The sequence below is a fragment of the Anguilla rostrata genome, chromosome 1 (assembly GCF_018555375.3).
Source record: "Anguilla rostrata isolate EN2019 chromosome 1, ASM1855537v3, whole genome shotgun sequence".
NCBI lineage: Eukaryota > Metazoa > Chordata > Actinopteri > Anguilliformes > Anguillidae > Anguilla > Anguilla rostrata.
This window is the reverse complement of record NC_057933.1, coordinates 57,691,934-57,713,598: the sequence shown is the minus strand read 5'-3', so window position 1 is coordinate 57,713,598 and position 21,665 is coordinate 57,691,934. Positions and strand designations below refer to the sequence as shown.

The 21,665-nt window shown below is 39.2% G+C and overlaps 1 protein-coding gene across 1 annotated transcript in view; it reads right to left on the bottom strand.

Moving 5' to 3' along the window:
• Positions 1 to 936: 936 nt before the first annotated feature.
• The window catches only part of nek11 (NIMA-related kinase 11), a 66,318-nt gene continuing 45,589 nt past the window's right edge, over positions 937 to 21,665 (bottom strand). Inside the window, exons 14-16 of the mRNA XM_064344591.1 lie at positions 17,970 to 18,030; positions 14,970 to 15,066; positions 937 to 2,184 (exon numbers count right to left, since the gene is read on the bottom strand). Of these exons, the coding sequence (XP_064200661.1) occupies positions 1,983 to 2,184; positions 14,970 to 15,066; positions 17,970 to 18,030 (360 nt within the window). The 3' untranslated portion in view covers positions 937 to 1,982. The remainder of the gene's footprint in view (positions 2,185 to 14,969; positions 15,067 to 17,969; positions 18,031 to 21,665) is intronic.

The window sequence follows — 21,665 nt, the reverse complement described above, 5'->3', positions numbered from 1 at the left end:
CCATTGATCCAATCTCTTTAGTGCTGTCTTCAACATAGCCTGACAGCACACTGAACATACACTGTAAGCTTCATGAGTGTTTGGTATTACAATTTTGCCATGGTTTGAAATGGCAATATCGGGATTATTATCGCAAAGCTGACTTGTGATGAAATGAAGGCGAGGCTCAAAGGATATGGTTCAATTTAAGTGCCAAAATGGCAAGATGACCAGAACAGGCTGTGCTCAAAAAAAAAAAATAGAAATGACCAGATACAAGGGCCTTAGAACATGCATGCAAAGTATGTGCAGTGTGATATGGGCAGATCTCCTCCACCAAGCACTAGCACATCTTTGTGTACATATTTAAAAACAGGCTCCACTTTGAGTCTTGCACTATAGTCACAAATGGAGACCTCAGTGACACTCATCCCTTCCAATGTCAGTTACAAATGGTCCGAGGATCATAGGCAATATGATTCTGAGCTTATCAGTGGGATATGATCTGTCAAGTGACATTCTCATATCCGGTGACAACATACAGACCCCTATTCCTTCAAGTGTTTGTTTCTAACAGTCAAATGTTCTGGCCATTTCATAATGGTTTCCCTGCCAAGCCCTGCATCTACATTTTACACTAGGAAGCAGAGTTGATGCTGTGTGAAGCATTAACATTCTGAGCTGTCATCTGCTTCCTTGTGATGCAGAATGTTTTCCAAGCTGGAGTGGAGTGTTCTAATGCTCCGTTCCACAGAGCACATTTTTCAACAGGATGCTTGAGGAACATGAAGATTAGCTTATCCATCTGCCACGGCCCTCTCAATCACCAGACCTCAATCCCATAGAGCATTTCTAGGACTATCTACCACCGTTATCCTTGTGGAAGAGCAGATTCTTGGATGACAGCTCCATACACTTGTTGTCTGCATGCCAGCCTCCTTGCATGATGGCCCAACACACTACTGAATCACATTTTATTGGTGTTTACACTTTACTGGTGCAATGCAATACATTAAATATTAATATCATTGCATAGCATGTCCATAGTGCAGGGGTAGCGTTGGCATTCTTGAATGCATTTACTACTTGCATTTCTAACTGTTAACATAACAGCACTGCATTATAGTACAGTAGTCACTATACATACAATTAATGAATTGTAGTATACCACTGCTACTACAAATATCAGTAATATAAAAAGCAATAAAACCTTCACTGACAGTGGCATTCAATATTCTTCTTTTTTTTCTAATCAAATGATAGAAATACTAAAGGGCACTTTTGATTTTGAATGTCAATTACAGAGAAGCTTATTGCTGGAAAAATATGACATTCATACCCTGCATATAGAATGCAAATGACACAAAATATGCAATTATGTGCAATTAAAATAGTCTCAGGCTTTTTATTTAATCATCTCTTCCATACCCCTGCTACATGATTGCAATGCATTACAGATAATAATACAGATAATACAAAAATCCCTGATGCAGATGCCGCAAAGCGTTAATCAACATTCAGTATTATTCATAATATTATTATTACACATTAGTCTCAAGCTAGCTGTGCCCTCCTTCGGAGTGTAAATCTAAAGCGTAATCAGAATTAGCCTTTGTAAACAACAGAAAAGTTGATTATGCTGTTTAAACTAGCATAGAACCATGATCTTTGCTGGCCATGCAAAGAAGTTTCCATATAAAATAAGTTACAAAGTTCAGAAATGAGAATTCTATTGCACACATTCAGGGATAAGGGGGAATTCACAGTATGGCATCCACTGGCTACCTTAGGACACATGGTCAGTTTTTTCTGTTCCCTTGTTTCACTAGTTATGTAGTGTTCTTCATAAATGTGTGTCAGCTTTGAATGTTTTTATGTGTGTGATAGGAAGAAAATGATGTGTGCAAACTGCATATGTATGTATAAATGTGTGCATGCCTGCATGCTGGTGTGTGTGTGTGTGTGTGTGTGTATGCAAGTGCATGTATGTGTGCTTGAGCTTGTCATTCCTGACCCTCTCGACTCTTCTGAAGTTGTTCTTCATAGTACAGCAGCTGGTCCACCTCAAAGCAGTCACTGGGCTTCTCCACCAACTTTCCCAAGAAGTCTTTGATGTCAGACTCACTCTCCTGTTGCTCTCTTGCCTTCTTCAGGTAGTCATACACTTTCTGGAACACCTCTGCACCCAGTCTGTCCATAATTGACCTAAATCACAGAAAAGGAGGCTTAGTTAACTTGTGCCACTTACCCTATGTCCTGCTCTCCAGGTGAATTCAGCCACATTCAACCCAGATTTAGCTGTCTCATCTGCAGCAAACCCCCTATCCATGGAACAATCAATAAATAGCAGCAGGTACATCATGAGCAATATAAGTTCAGTCCAAAGCCCTGCCAAATGTCAATATTTTATTTTCACAAAAACTTTTTCTCCATTCTCACACTGGTAGGGCAGTGCAGCCCACAGTGAGGAAGGGCTCTCGTGTGGCCTTTTTCCCTGCTGGATCTGTGGGCAGAAGTAGATGGACAATCGATAAGGACCAAGGACGCAGCTGAAGAGTGCACAGAGATGCACAAAGGCTTTGCAGGGTCCTTGGCCTGGCTGGCCTGTTGAGGCTGTGTATTCAGGTCGTGTAAACAGCTGTAGGAAGAGGCGAGGCAGATGCATATTGCAGGCACGAAAAATCTCTTCTGCAGATGAGATGATAGCAAAGAACAAGCCATTGACATGGGAGGCTTTTCTGGCTAAGCCCCCTGGTTTTGATGTCTCTTAGCGAGGTGCATTATGGGGCAGTATGGTACATGCTTCCCTGGAACAGTCAGTGCTGACGTACATTAAAAATGCATTCTTCCTTCTTTGTCCCCTCCTCTCCTTGTGACCCAAAAGGGGTTAACTGGCAGCCATGGTTGGGAATATGAATTATTTAATAAAAGAAAATCTGCTCTTTCTGTGAAGGACACAATGACACATCCTGTGCAGAAGAGTTGTGGACTATAAACGCAATTCCCACAACACTTTGCTTTGAATAAGGTATCAGAAGGAAATCAAAAGAGGAATGAAATAATAAAGATATATTTAGCAATAATGATAACAATAATGACAGATAACACAGCCATACATGTACGACAATATCAACGAATATCTTACAGAGGCAGAAAGATAATTAAAAAGTAACAAAAAAAACCTGTTGTTAATTTAATCAAGCATTCAATCAAGTTGTATTTGTTATAGCACTTTTTATTTTATGTACATAATGGGAAAAGTTTTTAAAGCATGAATGTGTTAACCACAGTTCTGAATCAAAAGTGTGGGCAGGGCACATGAGAAATTCTTGGCACGTTTCAGGAAGGTCAGATTTCATGTGTTACTTTGACGTTCTGTGACAAAAATTCAGTCAGGCAGCAAAAGAACAAGCCCTGCCTGACAGGTGTTAACCAATGAGAGAACAGTATATATGCAATCCCACAGCTGGGCTCCATTACAAAGGCCTCTCTATGCCCCACAGTCACAGAGATGGCACCACAGTAGCACAGTCATCACCTCCACCAATCACATTTTAATATCCAGCCCACCTAGTATTGTCTAAAAGAGGATATACCTTGAGGCTCATCATCAAGTCTGGGGCCTTATCCCTGAGTTGATGCCAGAACGGGCTTGACATGTAATACAGGCCTGGTGTACCTGACATGTATGATGGGAGTCCTGTCATGTTCTCACTCATTAAATATGGCGATTTTGTGATGGATCACTTGCATTTTGGAGTCTACGCATTAAATATAGTAACTGTGGTACATTATCATGAGAACACGGTGATTCATCATCATCATCAGTTAATGGTAGTAGCTGACTGGGAATCGTACATCAGGGACTCAATCAACAGCGTACACCAGAACACTCGTCAATCACTCCATTCGCTCACTATTCATCCATCAGCTCTGCATCAGTGCCTTCAGATGGACTCGGTTATAGTAATATGTTGCTGAGCACAGTGCCCGTGTATCAACTGAAATATGCCAAACCTGCAGTAAGTTATATTATCACACAACATGGCCTATTAATGTATACAATACAAAAATCTTTTCCCTGTATACATTATGCAAGAATTCCACACTACATTTTTTGTTCCATTTCAAGACTCAATACTCATCGTTTTGACTTGCATTTTCTTTTTTCGCATCTTAGAGAATGGTCATATGCAATATCACAGACTGCAGCCGGTCGAATTACCAGGGCTGTGGAGTCATTACTGCAAGGCTGAGTAAAGATTTATGACTATAGCCTAGATGATCCCACAGAAACTGACCCTCCAATAGGAAATAGTACTTTTTGGCACTATGAATCATTATATTGCCCAAAATTGCATTGTTTGAAGGATTTGAAATACTTAGGAATGAAAAATGAACCCATATCCCTTACAAAGGAAATATAAACTGGCCAGTTCACTCGATAACTCTGTACAACTCCACTTCCATGTGTCTTTGAAACATGTGACACTGAGCTGTGTCTTTGTTTCTCAGGCCCCAATGACCTTTGCCCTTCTCAGGTATAACCAATCAAACCAGTACATAAAGGGTAGACCCTAACCTTAACCCAAACTGGAAACCTGAGCTGTTTGGAGTTGAACGAATTGACAGTGGTTAATCATTTTCTGCTGAGGAAAGATGAATTTGGAAGAACAGAAAAGACACCACATTTTAGTCTGCAAGAACAGGGATACAAAGGACATGGATGGGTCTGTGATAAAACTGCCCAAAGCTTTATTGCAGACACTTTAGTGGTGTTAATATAAGACCAAGGTAGGGGTGAATCCTCTCTTTCATCGGCTTCTTCAGGCTCTTTTTCCATCTTTTGTTCTTTCTATGCAGTCACTGCATCATTATCTCTGCCCCACTGCCATTCTCTCACTGTCTCTCTTAGAAGCCAATATTTCAGCAAGCCAATACTTGTGGCAATCAAGCCAAGACATATACTAATTAAACAGTAGGTCAGTATGCACACTGTATCTTTCCCTCGCCTGAAGTACCATTCAACATTGAAGCATTTGAAACTGAAACTATCCCTGACTCAGATAAACACAATAGATACCTTATTTCATATGCATGTAAAATACACTTTGTCTTTCAACATGTCCACACAAGTCTTGACTGTCTTTGACATTTCTTGCTTATGGTGGCATTAATTATGCATCTCCTCTGGTTAATTATGGACGAGCAAGGACGGACAGGCTCATTCAATTCTCCACTTTCATGGAGGTGCAGGCTACTGGCAGCTCGCAGATTAAGAATCAATGTCATCTCATCAACAGTGGTGATCAGTCAAACCACTTGTCTTTAAAGGACAGTACAGTGATCCATCACCATTCAGTTCCGCTATTACAGTACAGGCTGCACAAGGGTGGAGAGGATCAGGGTCATGTAACCACCAAACATGTACCCTTACAGACCCCAGCAAGGCTCGTACTCATGAACATGCACAGATATATGTACAATATACTCACAAATAAGATATATACACACATTCACATACCATACTGTATACAGAATACACACACATAACATACATAGACATTACAATATATATGAATGCAAACAAACACATTCAGATAAACAATATACACAATATCTATATAATACATGCTTACATATAGTGTAGTTACCCAGTATAAGCGCACAATACAAACACTATCAAATACTGTATGCACTTATCTCCAAAATGATTGGCTTGTTTCACTTAAAGCTAAGTCAAAAAAGTTTGTCTAATAGACAAAACAGTTGTTAATGACTTAGACAGATGAGACCAAAATAGGATTTTTTGGCCAGGTACACCAGAGTTTGGCTTGGTGAAATAAGGGGGTGGGTCTTTGATGTTACAGTGTTGTTTTGCAGCTACTGGTCCTAGGGCTCTTGTTAAGGTAAAATGAATTAAAACTCCAACAAGTTCCAAGATAATTAGGACATAAATCTAGTATCCACCTGCCAGGAAGCTCAAGCATGGCAGCAAATGGACTGCAAGACAGTGATCCAAAGCGTACCTCAAAATCGACCAAAAAGTGGTCAATTACCACCACCACAAAATTACTACTTTATAATGGCCATCTCAGTTCCCGGACATGAACTTGATTGAAAATTAGTGGTTTGAATTGAAGAAGGTAGTAGCTTTAGTTTTTGTATTTATTTGTTAACATCTCCTGACTTATGAAGGCCAACAACCCTTTGTCTTGTTTTTAGTTCTGAGAGTTCTTTGCCATTTCCTGTGGCAGTTGATGAATTTTACACGAGTGTTATCTCATTTTATATCCCAGTAAAACAGGAATCCATGGGAGGTCACAAAACAATTGGCTAAGATCGAGATGAACTTTTAAAAACTAGAATGTTAATGCAAATTTATTTTTAAATGGATTTTGTTTCGAATAATTATTCAGGTCGCAGAAAAAAACTAAATTGTTAAATGATTAAGCAAAATCTTTTCCTCTGAACAATTATATTACTATAAAATATTTTTATCCAATTTTCTGAGCATACAGTACATCTCATGAACATTACTGTTTCACTTGTGCTACCTTCTTTGTTTATCATTATCAAGGGTATGAATCATTATGGGGAGAATTGTAAACCGCCACAACAAGGTCAACTCTGTGTTTGCTACAAAAATCTTTCACAACTCGAGACACAAGAAATACATCGCTACAATTCATGTCGCGATTTAAGGTTTATTTACAACCATTACATTACAGGCATTTAGCAGACACCCTTATCCAGAGCAACTTACATTGTCTCCAATTATACAGCTGGATATATACTGGAGCAATGCAGGTTAAGTACCTTGTACAAAAAAAGAATTACCAGCCCATGCGCTCAAAGATGTTTTTAACAAACTAGGCTATATAACAAATAAATGGTGCGTTGGCTTCTCATATATAATCATAGAAAGGAAAGATGGGAGCCCGCACTCTTAATGAATAGATATAGATTATGAATGTCTACGCAACAAAATCATTTTCATTTTTATTCCTATTCGGACAAAAAGACAGACATGTTTCGGCCTAAGCTGCCCTCAGTGTCTTCAGGTTAAGTACCTTGCCCAAGGGTACAACAGCAGTGTACTACCGGGGAAATCGAACCTATGACCTTTAGGTTATAAGACCAACTCCTTAGCCATTATACTACTCTGCCATTAGCAGTGTAAACCAAAATTTATTAAGGGAAACCTCTACATGGACCCCAGATTAAACAAAATCTTATGAATTTAAAATAGAAATAAGATAAATCTATCTTGATTTAAAAGAAATGCTAAAATGCATTAAACACTTCAAAACAAGCCAGAATATGCATATTTCGAAGTTGTGCATCTCTAAAGGTAGAAAAAACCTTGACTACATTTAAAAAATTGTTTCAGTGAGGATTTATGTTCAAAATTAAGGTGTTGAAACACAAGCATTGCTGACACTATTTATTACTTGTTTCAAAGGCTTTTATGCTCACATAAATGCTTTTTGTGCAAACTCCAAATGTTTTCAACATGTTTTATTTTTTTACATATACAGAAGACATACACAGAGGATAAAGCCATTACCCCATTAAAGTGTGAGATCACAAATGTGTGATTAGAATGTTCTTAACTGAAAATTCCAATGGTGGTGTAACAACCACTTCTCTAAATTGAAAGCAATGGAGTTCTAGAACATTGACTTTAAAAAAAAAATTATATTTTTTTGTGTCCATAACATGTATTCCATAAACTAGAGGATACAAAACAGTATTTCACAAACAGAAGAATGTGACAGATTTTTCAGAGTGGGGTTAGGTCTTCTTGGTAGTTTACAGTAATTTAAAATGACAGTAATTGTTTCCTCGTCCATAGCTTAGGGTAAACAACTCACAAAGACCATAGCAATTGCTGCATTGGTACAGAGTAATTAACAAATTCTCTCAGGCAAGATATTATTGAAATACCTGGAAAAGCATAGCACATGGCTAAAATGGCACAGTTAGTACTGTAACTGTTTCTGACCTAAATGGTAGAGATAACAGGTTGAAACTGCTCAGTGTTTAGTTTATTCATTGGTTATTTTATTTTTCTCCCTGTCCACCCAAGGGTAAAATAGGTTATTTGCAGTGAATGTTAATAACTGGACTGCCCTTCTACAACTGTCTATCTGGCCCTATTACTTTACTATGTGGAGTTTAATGGACTAGTTGTAACAATACAGTTTCCAAACCCCATACTACTTCAATAAAAGTGATTTGATAAGAACTGCAGAACTTGTTGAATTATACCAAGTTTCTGGATCTTTAAAGGCTCTCTAAAATTGTATTATGTAATTATCTATATAATATCAATCTGCAGATTTGCTTAATTGTACAGAAGTAACTCCTCTGGTCTGCCTCCATTGTGTAGGTAGTGCAGTCCCCTTGCACAAGGACTACGCAGCTCAGCTGACTGACTGCTGATTGAAATCAAGAAAAGTGGTTACATGCATCTCAGATGACATGTATGCTATACTCAGATTTGCATTAGCATGTCTAGGAATCATACAGGATGAATGGTGGGACATAATCGGCCTTATCCTGGAAGGAAGAGGCTGGAAGGAAGAGGCCAATAGTGAGATATTGCCTCTCTTCCAACTGTGACCTGTGGGTTGCAAAATGTTCACTGGGCTCCTGGGTGATTTCATTAAAGGGCACACTTCAATAGCAATGGCACTGTAATGACTTTGAATATTAGTTTTGGGAAGGATCCAAAACTAATAATAAAAGAGCGAGAAAATAATTGTTCAAAAACACAAATGAGAATGATCTGGAAGGCACAATTGGGAAGTGAAATTAACTGCAATATAATTATGAGGTAAAACAAGTTCCAGGTTGTCAAAAAAAAAAAAAAAAACAATGCACAAAATGTGCATAGAAAATACAGCGGGTTTGTTTCATTGAAGGGAATTGTAACTGTCATGATGAAGTGTTTGCATAATCCTCTAATTGCCACGCTTGCGGAACAGGAAAGGGCGAGGAAAGGCAGTCTGGAATTAAATTGAATTGTGCTCTATGCCCTGTTTAGCATGAGATAAATGCTGTCTCCCTCTTCCTCTTTCTAGGCTGCTGTGCAAATGAAATATGGTTCTGTGAATTTTAGAATGCAGACAGATGGGTAAACACAGGGAGGGAGTGATCTTCTGGGCCCGTGGATGATTTCAGCTCCCTGTCTGCTGATATGCAAACAGCACTTTAGCCAGTGAGTTTTATTAAATGCCCTGTTTTCGCTTGCAGAGAACTCTAGGGACTGAACGATAAATGAACTGCCTCCCACGTCAAAACATTAATTACAGAGAATCATGTAAAGACACAGCATTGATTGAGTCCACATACAAAAGTGGACACTGCTGTGAAGTAGGTGAAGATCTGGGAGGTGGTATATGCTGGGAACAATAAAGTTTCAAATGATCTATTAGCAGTCCTGAAGATTGGCAGATATAGTACCTAAAATATGTCACTCGTAGAAACTCTCCCTGTACAGGGTGAGTGTGAAAACTTCCAACACCCTGTTATCAACTATTCCTCAGCTCAGACGCTGTCAACCAATCTATCAGAATCACCAGACAGGGGCAAGTAAAGGGTCCGTCCATCTCTCTAGCTGCTCTCAATTCTTTTGGGTACATAAAACATTTTCCTTTTGAATCTTCTCAACTTCTTCTTGCTACTCAGCTTGCTCTAATTTGTAGGATAGTTTCTTATTCTCTGTGATAACTATCAGTGAATTGCTTTGTTCAGATGCAATGTATTTTTATTCATGTTTTATATAAGTATGACTATCTTTATTATTAACATTAACAAGGAGGTAAAGAAATGTAGTAGGCGAAGAGGACAAGAGAGGTACCAGTTTGAGTTCTACGAAACAAAACCCATAATAAACACAACTGAAAAATAATGCTTGAGAGTTTTCCCCTTAAACATTGAGATTTTTTGATGAACAGAACATGAGAATAGCTTTTTCATGAAATGACAAAGACATATGATTTTATATAGGCATGGCTACTCTACAGAAGTCGGTGAGATCATTATTTTCAAATAGAGATTAATGTCCAGCTTGAAAGAGTAAACAGTAATTTCATAAGCGATAAAGTATAACATATACTGTAACGGTACAGCACAATGAATCAAACTAGGACAAGAAAATGAGGTAGATTGTACTGTATATAAATCAATATATAAGATAAATCACAGGTACATAATACCTGTATTTCAATAAGAGGGCAAGCTTTGTCTCACGCTCCATGAATCAGGGAACATAGAGCTTAGAGTGATATCCTGGAATGTTTTAGACTAAAAATAAATGACAGAGAAGTGAAGGGAAGAAGAGATAGTTTCTGAGTTCATACAGGAGGCTGCTCTCAGCCTTTCTTCTCATATGCCTTCATTCTCAGGGTTTGTAACAAGGGTCAATAGAAATTAATGAGTAAAACATTAAAACAACTGATTCCACAAGCCGTTATTGCATATGCTGTTCAAAGCTTGGGATGTTAATGGGGTGATCTCCATGACTCAACTGATTTTTTGAATCAGACCGATTACAGTATTTTAATTATTTGATGGGGTTGAAGAGAACAGTACCATGTGAGACAACAATTTCCAATGGATGAGATGTATTCAAAGATGTGTTCAGCCTCACCAATTTCAAGTTCTCAAACTACCACCAAGTTCATTGTGGAATGAATAAAAAAATATACCCACCAGAAAAGAGTGTAAGAGATGCGAAACAAACAGGTAACAGATAAACAAAGTGCTGCACTGCTTCTATGTTTGAGGTCTGGATGAGACTTTCCATGGATGAGAACTAAATAAACCCACATGGCATCCAGGTGAAATTTGTGGCAGTTAAATCACAAGATTTGTTTTTGCCATTTGGCATTTTCCAGTTTCAAAAAATTCAATGAACCCATGCAAGTGTAATTGCAGCCTTTAACAGACTGGGACTAAAACACACACATTACAGCCTGAAACTACAATCAGAGCCATTAGCATGAGGGGTTTTGGATTGATTAGTGGAGGTAATCAGAACTTTGCAATCATCCAGGCTTATTTACACCCTCCTCCATCTCCTGGCCCAGTGACGGTGGGCCTGTAATCAGCCTAGATTCACCAAAACCTCTTAAAAAGTACACAAATCAGATGGAAGACCAAAATAAGGAGGGTGTAGTAGTTGATTTGCACACCCTGTGACCCACTGTCACACACCCAGTCAGGCTGAACATTTTTACTTGTAATTTCATAAAGCACCACCGCTTTCATCATGAATGGTCGAGATAAAAGGTCGGCTTTCCTCTATATACATGTTTTCTCATTCCTTAAATATACAGTGCATTGTGTTCTAATGTCTTTATCCCCTTGTTTTTTTCTATTCGGAATGCCCAAGTGTATTCCTCATTGCTCGCTGCAGCAATCTCCACTACAGATTTGGGAGAGTATAGACGTGCATGTGTTCTCCTCCAGAGTACGCACTGCTTTTCATGACACCGCAGTTCAAATCAGGCTGAAACCCTACCATCCCTGGCCAATGCTTGAGCCAACTCTGCATCACACTGCAGGGCTGCTGGCCACAGTCAGCACGGGCACAAGTCTATACCAGACTGTGGAGCCCATCCACATGCACTGAAACAGACCCTTAACAGAATAAGTCACTCAGCAGCCCATCTCACTGCCTTTTAGAGGAATTTTGCATTTGATGGAGTGCATCATCACCTTCTGTCCTCTGATGTGCCATAGAAAATATCCTAAATCAAATTAGCTCTTAAATTTATGCATAACAGATTGCAATAATAATGTTAATCACAAGAGAAATAAAGGTTACTGTGGAAACACAACAAAGGCCTTCACAAAGCATTGGGCAGAACAGGGGCCTGTCACCAAACCACTTGCCACAATCAAAGTCCACAGCGGGCTGCTCTAACTTTAACAAAACCACTACCATTGTAAATTGCAACTTGTTACAAAAGGTTTTTTTTATCTCTTTCAATGTTAATAGTGTGGGAACTGGCAGGTGGCAATTCAATTTCCCACAGGAAGTGCAATTATTTGCAGGACAAGCACTTTGGGTTGTCTGAAAAGCAAGTAAAAGCAGTTTTGTTCATGACACTACAAAGTGCTCGGGGCAGGCATCAACAGCTTGAAACCTAACTGGCGGAGGTCATGCCAGCCTACCACTGTAATGCCATGTGCCAACAATAAACCAAGGTATTTCTGTGAAGTCTATGAATTAGGCATGACTGAATCTATAACTGCAGCCTTTCTCAGATGAGGAAGACACTATGCTACAGCTCTTGTGCATACAGTTGAGACCTAAAAAAAACCCCCAAACTTCTGAAAACCCAATTCAAACCTGACCCTTTCTTTCACTCTGCACTTACGCTTTCTGCCATTATACACTAGCCCAACTCCCTTGCAGGAACCGCAGAAGAGCTCACCACATTGAATGCAACAGGCTCCTTTTGCATGTCATTAAGGTCACCATTTTTCCTGTTTTCCCACCTGCAGTCATACCTCAGCATGGGGTTATTTGAGCCATTGATCAAACATTATCACATTAAATTCACATTACACCTCCCCAGTTATCCATGTTGAGTTGTAAGTCAGTTGCCACTGAAGTACGATTGGCATGAATGTTAAACCAGAAACATGCGACAGTTGTATTTTTAGTGTTGCGCTATATTGTTGTTTTTTATTTTATCTATGGAAAGGACCCTACACACACATAAGCAGGTGTAGACTATATTATGAACAGCCAACACACATATGAAGAGAAATTATATCACCTGCACAAAAATGATAGATGAAGAAGGCTATTTATAATGATGAAATTGTTTGCAGTTGAGGTAGGCTAATAAAAAAACTAAAATTGATGAACCCAATGCGTTGTGGCCAAAGCCAAAACACCACCTCCTCCGTATTTCACATATGAGGCGGTATGCCTTGGGCTGTTCTTTCTTTTATCCACACATTCAGTTTTCTGTCGTTTTGGTAAAGGTTAATTTTGGTCTCATCTGTCCATAAAACTTTGTGGTCACCCCTGACTTCTGGAGACTGCTGACCGTAGTTTTACGATTTTCCTTAGGATTCATGAATCATCAACAGCTGTTCTCTTCTCTGGCCGACGTGTAAGGTGTATACTTCGAAGACCACCAGTGGCTTCTTTTCAAAGACTTTCCAAACTGCTGTATTTGATATACTGTACCAAGTTTCTGAGCTATCCTTCTTAATGAATTCTTCTGTTCTCTCATCCTTACGAATTAGTTGTTTTTCAGCCAGTTAGTTCTCCCATCTTCATAATGGTACAGTATACGCCTTTTGACAAATGCAGTCTCCACAGAAGAAAAAAAGGGTAAAACCAAGACCAGCCACTCTGGTGCTCTTTTATGTGTGAACAATCCATGCAAAAGTAAACACCTGAGACACAGTTAACACCTACAGGTATTAGTCATCTGTTAACTTACTTTTGCACAGCTGCAACTGGAGGGACTCAACACAAAAAACAGTTTCTCTAAAATGGTAAAACACATATGCATGTAAATATCATGAAATAAAAGCTTTTTGTCTGTAGTTTTGTCTCATATTCATCTTTGGATCTCAAATGCAAATGTCATAAGTATATAGCAAAAATAACTAATTTCCCTCTACCATTACCATACTTTTGGAGAGCAGTGTATAATGTCTGTGACTCCCAGATACATCAAACATTCAAAATATTTACAGTGGATTTATATTGAGAATAAGGGTTCACACTTTACATTTACTGCCCCCTCCCGGGCCGTGAGTCACGTGTATTCAGCCATGAACAGAGTGAAAGCATCCAATCACTCCCCCGTCTACAAGGCCACTTCAGTCCTCACTTGAAGCAGCCCAGAGCTGGTGCCCACAAACTGCAGCAGATTTATATAATCAAAGATGCAGCAGCAGAGGCCCTCCTCCAGAGACAGCACGAGTCAATTAGCGCTCCGCATCACTTACCCCTCAAGACGGTGCTCCAGTTTATTAAAATAAAAAGCCTCTCGTCTCTGAGGCCAGGCTTGATGCGAAGGAGGAACAGTTAATTGCTCCTCATAGTGAGCTAGTACCTCCAGCGAAGCAATACAGCAAGATATGACACCAAAGCAGACAGGCCTGCAACGTTCAAGAAAGCCAGGTCACATTGTTTACTGTGGTGACGTCTGACAACCAAGACTGTCCCCAACCAGAAGTGGATTTATATTATTTCCAACTGGCAACTGCAACCAAGGCAAAAATCTCAGATCATATCTAAGCCCTCCCGCCCCCCAGCTTCTAGCACTGGTAATATAATTGTAGTCCACTTGTGGTATTTGCATATTATCCCTTGCTGATGATTAATTATGTGTCCTGTTCTCAGAAACCCAGTTTGGTCCTAACCCATTTTCTGAGGATTTTGGGTTATTCTTCACTGCTGGATCAGAGCACATTGGGCTTGCTTAACTGAATCTTTACTGTGTTTTTGTGCACCATGGAAATTGATATTAGCTGGTCCTGTAGGAGATGGGAATGGGAATCTCCAAGATTTTCATGCTCATAGACAAAGCAGACATTGCTCAGCGGTTCCCTCTGAGCCCGTTGGTTGAAAGTCCCAGAGGAAATCAACAAATGAGAGGTGGGCACCAGACCCTGACAGAACTGGGCTAGGGGACACAGACCTTATGACAGGAGCTTTCTGGCTGCCAATCCTAGTGGTGCTCTGAAGACCAGCCTGGGGAGGCGGGTGTCAGAAACAAAGGACTTGCTCACTTTGACAGTGAGGTGAGAGTAGGTGCATCTGAGGAATGCTGGGTTCTGAGGGTTTGCTTGCTGAATACTTAAGAAGAAACAGCAAGAAATAGGTGTGTTTCACTTGGAAGAGAGAATTCTAAATATGGCAATATGAACATTAGGTTGATAATAGTGACGATGTATGTTTACTGCAGCTGAGCTGAATCACAAAGCTCTCTTCCCAAACTTACTCCCTCATACGCTGCAATCTGGTCTCAGCCATTGTGCAGTTGATGACACCGGGCCCCTGGGGTCCCACTTGGGCTTCTTCTGTCACCGTTTCTGATCCTGAAACAAACAAACAGAAGGCCACATATATCTTAGGGCCGCTCTAACCCTGGAATAGGCAGACAATCACACTCATGCACATATACATAAATATGTACCGCATGCACGACATACACATACATACAGACAGTGCCATGAAAAGTATTTGCCCCTTCCTGATTTCCTCTATTATTGCACATTTGTCACACTAGTTTCAGATATTTTGACAAAATGTAATGGCAGATCAAGGGAACCACAGTAGACAAAAAAGTTCTAATTATTATTTCATGTATTTAATGAAAAAAGTTATTAAAAACCCATGTGAAAAAGTAATTGCCCCCTTAAACTTAGTAGCTGGTTGCACCACCTTCAGCAGCAATAACTGCAACCAAAATGCTTCCTGTAATTTGATATCAGTCTTTCACATTGTTCACATTGCTGTGGAGGAAATATACCCCACTCTTCTTTGCAGAACTCCTTAACTACAGAGAAACTGGTAGATTTTTTAAAATGGAATGTTAAGTTTCAGGTCCTGTCACAGTATCTCTATTAGGTTCAAGTCACGACTGGACTAGGATACTCCAAAATATCAATTTTGTTTCTTTTAAGCTATCCAGATGTGGACTTGCAGAGAAGCCAGCATTTCTTTGCAAGTTCCTTTGGTATCTTTTGTCACTCCCTGGATTAGTTGTTGTGCCCTTGGAGAAGTTTTGGCAGGCCAGCCACTCCTGGGAAGATTTACCAACGTTGCAAGAGTTATCCATTTGGAGATAATGGCTCTTCCTGATGGCTGGGTGGAGTCCCAGAGCCGTAGAAATGGCTTTGTAACCCTTTCCAGACTGATATGTGTAACACAACTGTTTTTTCATCTGAAATTGCTTTGATCTTTGCTGCGTTCCATCAGTTGAATCAAATTATTATGTTTGGTTAATTGGTTGATTTAGTAACTAAGGAGGCAATTGATTTTTCACATGGGTGATATGGTATTTGATATATTTTTTCGTTAAATAAATGGAATCATTTAAAAAATGTGTTTTAATAATAGAGGAAATCCTGTCCAGTTTCCTGCCCCAGCCATGTTTTTTCTCAACCCAGGCCCACTTGACTTTTCAGTGAAAAGGCACTGCCAAGCTTCCATCTAAAGATATTTTGTAAGACCTATCAAAACCATGTGCCAGATGTAAGGTGCTTTTCTTTTCTCTTTGCTTTCACTGCTGAGATTATGACTTTATCTCTGTCCGTGGAAGTCTATTTACAATTAAGTCTTCTGCTGCCTTCTCTAGAATAAAATGAAATTCATCTCTCTTTCCACATTGTGTTTGGAGAGCAATAGGGGTAATTACCATTTAACAAATTATACTATAACAGTGCTTCAGCTGTTCGAGTTATTAAAGCATAGATTTATGTAAAGAATCCTGCGGAAGTGTATTAAAATGTCATGCTTAAAACATCCTTATTGAGCCTATGAATCACAGTATATTGTACATTAGGCATATTTGTTGTGCTTCTCCTTTCATCTGTAGTCTCTACAATTTTTGGAACTATAATGAAAAATATTACATGGGGAAAATGACAGTGGTCACTTTGAATCCACTTGATCTGTAATCCTATCCACATTTTCTAAAATGGTCACAACACAGGATTGGCATGCAGAAACATGAGCATGCAAATATGTATGTGCAGTCTGTACAATTGATCTATAGTACTAAAAGTTAATAAATAACAATAACTTCACTTTCTCCACTGATTCCTACAGGGAAGGGAGCATCAGAAGCACCAAAAAATGTGCATAGAAACTTGAATGGTCATGTTCTACAGGGATTCTCAAACTTCCTTGAATATTATGCAAGCCCAGACCAAATAAATTCTAACATTTGAAAGCTGTGTTTCAGGTGAGCAAACAGAGAGCCATGTCCTCCATCTCTGGCAGGTTGACATGAGGCTTATGGTTCATTGGGTCTGTGTGTCTGTGTGCATGTGTGGCTATGTGTCTGTGCATATGAATGTGCTGCAGGTGTATGTGAATGTGTATGTGTGCGTTCCTGCATATACTCTTGTGTTTACGTGCATTGTGTGTGCATGAAATAAAATTAAATAAAGTTACAGTTATACAGTTAATCCGTTTCTCTGCTTGGGACTCTGGCTTGGGGTACCAGCTTATCCTTTTATTTGACCTTCAGAGACAAGAGAAATGCATCTTCTGACTCCACCTCCCGTGTGCAATTATTCAGTCAGACATGGATAGAAATGTCATTTTAAACATGGGACCTTAAAGGTCAAGGTTGTTTGGAGTATGTTAACAGGAAATGAGAGGGGTGGGTGTCGAGAGAGTTGTCACAAATTCATTGTATTATCGTTTTGCTCCACATTTTTCTGTACCTACTGTCTATGAACTGATGTTTTGCATCATTGCCACACCAGTGAACAAATTCATTGATATTTACAACAAATGCATTAGACGTAATAGTGATTAGGATCAACCATCCAGATGATCAGAATATCAGTGAATCTGTTCATCACTGATACAAAAAATAGGCCCCATTAACCAAATCGAATGATAGTGTAGCCAAGTTGAAAAGTGGTTGCAGCACTGAAATGCTACGCAAAAAATGTCCAATATTTATTCAACTCTAACAGAGTATATATGAGTCCAGTGGAGACCAGTATGTACTCTACAATAGACTTAACTCTGAGTATTTTACTGTGTACAGATCCTACAAGACCTCATGGTTTTGGGTTGGAATCCCAGCTTGGGCAGGGTAGAGCTGCCATAACCAGTATCCCAGGCACTTTACCTTGAATACTCTGCCAAAAAATACAGCCCTATAAATTGGTGACATTTTGTTTATTGGTAATAGTAAATAAGCTTAGATGCAGGGTATACTTTAGCCATTGATTTAATGGATGGTGTGCTATGTACTCACCACTGGACTCAGTGTCCAGAACATTCTCCATGTACTTCACCATGGCTTCCATGTCACTGTCCTGAAAAAGATATGAGAGAGAAAAATGAATTGATCAGTGGGGCAGTGGAGAGCATTCATCCATTCAATAGGAGAGGTTCACAGAGCACTAGCTATCTATGAAACATCCAGAGAATGCTGGTCATTATAGTGAGATTTATGGTCCTATTTAAAATGACTGAATACAAAAAACTAAAAACAATACAAAATATATTTTTTCAGAGGAAGCCTGTGGCTCCAGCAGGATTGGAAACCAACTGTAAATTCAATATTTATCAATTCTACTGTATTGCATCTCTGTCTCCTGACATCTGTTCCAGGATATAAGCAGCTGAAATCTAGGGACAGGCACAACCAAGAGGCGTGCAGTCAATGACGCTAGGGGGTGCCATTCCATTCTCATGAATCACCATGTCCCCATTTTATTTAGTTACTTTTTTATTAGCTATCCACAAAAAGAATAAGAATTTGATTTGATTTTAAAAATATGCTCGTAGAATATCCATCTATGTGTTAACTCGACGGTATAAACGGTTTTAAAATGTAGCCTATGTAGTGCCATGTCAGCAGAGCCTGTCAGTGGCTACTTTCTCCTTTTATTAGTGGGGGTGCTAGCCATTCAATTAACTATCCTGTGAACGTCGTTCACTGTTATTCAAGGCAGGCCTTGCAGACATCTAGTGATAATGCCATGGAAGCAGTATCAGTAGCTAAATGGTGCTTATTCACGTAGGAGCCGTGTTGGACATTATTGCCTGTTATTAGCCTGCTTGCTAAAGCACTCCAAGCTAAGTAGTTAGTGAAAGCAAGCAAACATTTTTGTAGCTACTAGGCTATCAAGCTACCCAAATACCCAGGGACCCCAGGCCGAATCTGCACAAATTCCAGCCTGGCAATCCTGACTTTGTTAAACTAGAAATTGTGTCATTTCCACGATATGAATTGAACTGAATTTAATGTGGCTTTATCATCTGGCAAGTTCGCAGCTAGCTGTCTATCTGCTAGTCTTTGAGATGATAAAGCCAGTTACAGAGCCTTGTTAGCTACCTTAATGGCTAAGAAAGCTACATACGAAGCTACGAAGTTAACCACCATACCAGTAACTTGTATGTACGCATGCGCAACGGTCTATGGCTGAAGTACACAATCATGACATAGACTTGTATCCATTAAGGGGAGGGGTCGATGCGTCTAAATGACATTTGAACCGGAAACAGATTGACACAAGTTTTGCAGGTTCACTGTTTTTGCAACTACACCAGCTGGCTAAAAGACACACTTCATGTTTGTAATCAAAATAATATGCTCCTGCAATCCTGGCCTGGGGCAAAAAGTGTTTATCACCTTGGTTGGCCATCAGAATGTGGCAGACTTGATCATCAACAATTTAATGTGTGTTTCTGGTTCTTTTATTTAACTTTCATCTTTGTAAAGCTATAGAAAATATATAGCGTTAGAATAACTTTTTTTTTAGAACTTTTCTGTTGTGAGCTAGCCCATATAGTTGCATTTACGTTAAATTATCGTTACATTATCTTTAAACCATAAAAATCAGTGAGATGTTGCAAACATTTTTTCAAAATCAGCAGCTAACATGCAAAGTATAGGCTACCAGGGCAATATGCAGGGGAAACAGACACTGAATTTAGAAGAACACCAGAACCTGGATAAGTCAAGAAGCATTGTTTTTCTTGCTACCTGCAATCATGAATTACCCCCGCCCCCTGCCCCGGCATTCGCTGATCTCTTTTCTTTGGCTGCCTGATGACAGGCAGAGTTTTAAATCCTGCACACAGCCCTGGGTACACCTAAGAGGGAGACACACCATGTTTCCTAACAATTACTGACAGAGATCAGTTCATCATCAAGGTTAACTTAATGGGTTCAGAAACCAGGGACCTGGTTCCTCCCCTCAGCATGGTAGGGAGATGAAAAAGGCATGTAGCGGCAGACTAGGGGTGGAAGATTTTACAGCTTTCTATAAATGATGACAAGCTGATTTGTCCACATGTTTTCTTGAGTACTCTTCATATTTTTCATTTATATTATTTTTTGGAGGGGGGGTGGGTGGGGGTGCATAAAGCCTGTTTTACAACAGCAGATGCACTTACAGGTATAGGTGTTGCAGAGCATTTTCCATTTTCTCTGGCTTTACTTCACGCTGAATACCAGGACAGGAATAAGTGAACAAGCACCCAACAGCTATCGGTCTCCTTTCCAACCAGTATCGGGCTATAGACATTGTTTGATAAATATTTTATTTAACTATCCCTGGGAACAAAGACATAAAGAATAATCAAGAATGCTATGATCACAGACCATTAAACAATTGCGTGAATATGACTGTGTTTGTGTTGTGGGAGGGTGTCTGTGTGCGAGGGGACCTTGCAGTCAAAAAAAAGTAGTAGAAATCTGAATAGGGCACTCTTTTTTGGCCCATCAGTTCAAAATATATAATCAAATAAATATATAGTCAAACGGTTATAAAAACAAGCAAAAATAATTTTTGTATATGTTATTTGACATTTAAGCCCGGGTTCAAGTCAGAATAATGTCAATATTAGAAAATAATAATAAATATATGCCTTTGTCCCAAACATTAAGGAGCTCACTGTATATATAAAACACAATGTGATATTAGCATTTTTTTTCTATATTGGTTGCACCTTGTAACCTTGTTTTCACCAGACAAAAAATATCAAATATTCAGTTTACATTTTGTTCTAAACATTAAATAATCTGCCGGCGAGTGCTGGTGTACTCGTTTACGTAAACGTCCCGCCCCTAATACTGGCACCATCACTTCCATTTATTCACGATACCCAAACTATTGCCTAGCTAACTTAATCTGAGAAGCGAGAGATCTGACCAGTTTTAGCTACATTAATTTGGGGCGCCTCACACAATCTTACATTAATTAACCAACATACTCTGCCTTGGATTCTAGCAGATATGGAGTTCAGCATGATCAGTATGCAGGTAGAGAAAGAGAAATACTCAGCAGTGCAAAAAAAATACTTTTCTAACCATTCCACAACTGAAAGAAGAAAAGCCATTTAGAATCAGATAGAATAAAATTCTGAATGTGCACTGCTTCTGAACTTTCATTTCTAACTTACTGCTGGGCAGAAGTCAACCTCATCCCTCTCTCTAATTTGGTTTGGTTTTAAGATTCTACTTCCCCACTTTTGTCACAATGACAAATAGTTTTAATCTACCTCAGCTTGTCAGGACTAATATTTGAGTGGAGAGAAAACAGCAGGAAAAACAGCCCAGAGACATTCAGGACTACAATGGTATGCCACAGGAATCTCAGCAGATTGTGGCCTGTGATGTGAAAAAGTTATTTTTTAAGTCTAAGGAAAAGGTACATCAATTTCAATAATGATTGGATGAAAGCGCTATATAAAAAAATGCAGTCCATGATATTACTATGTTCTAACCTTTGTGACTGAAGTAATAATTAGGCTAAATCTGTTTGTATTGCACCTGAATTGCATTTCCCTACATAATATGCATTGGCATTATTCAGACAGAAACAAATTTACATGAGGTTCAAATCTGCCTGTTCTGCATCTGCCTGAGTTTGAAAATGCAAAGCCTAGTCTCTCTCGGAAATAAAGTGCTTTGCAATGGCATCTGCATCTTGGTTTCAGC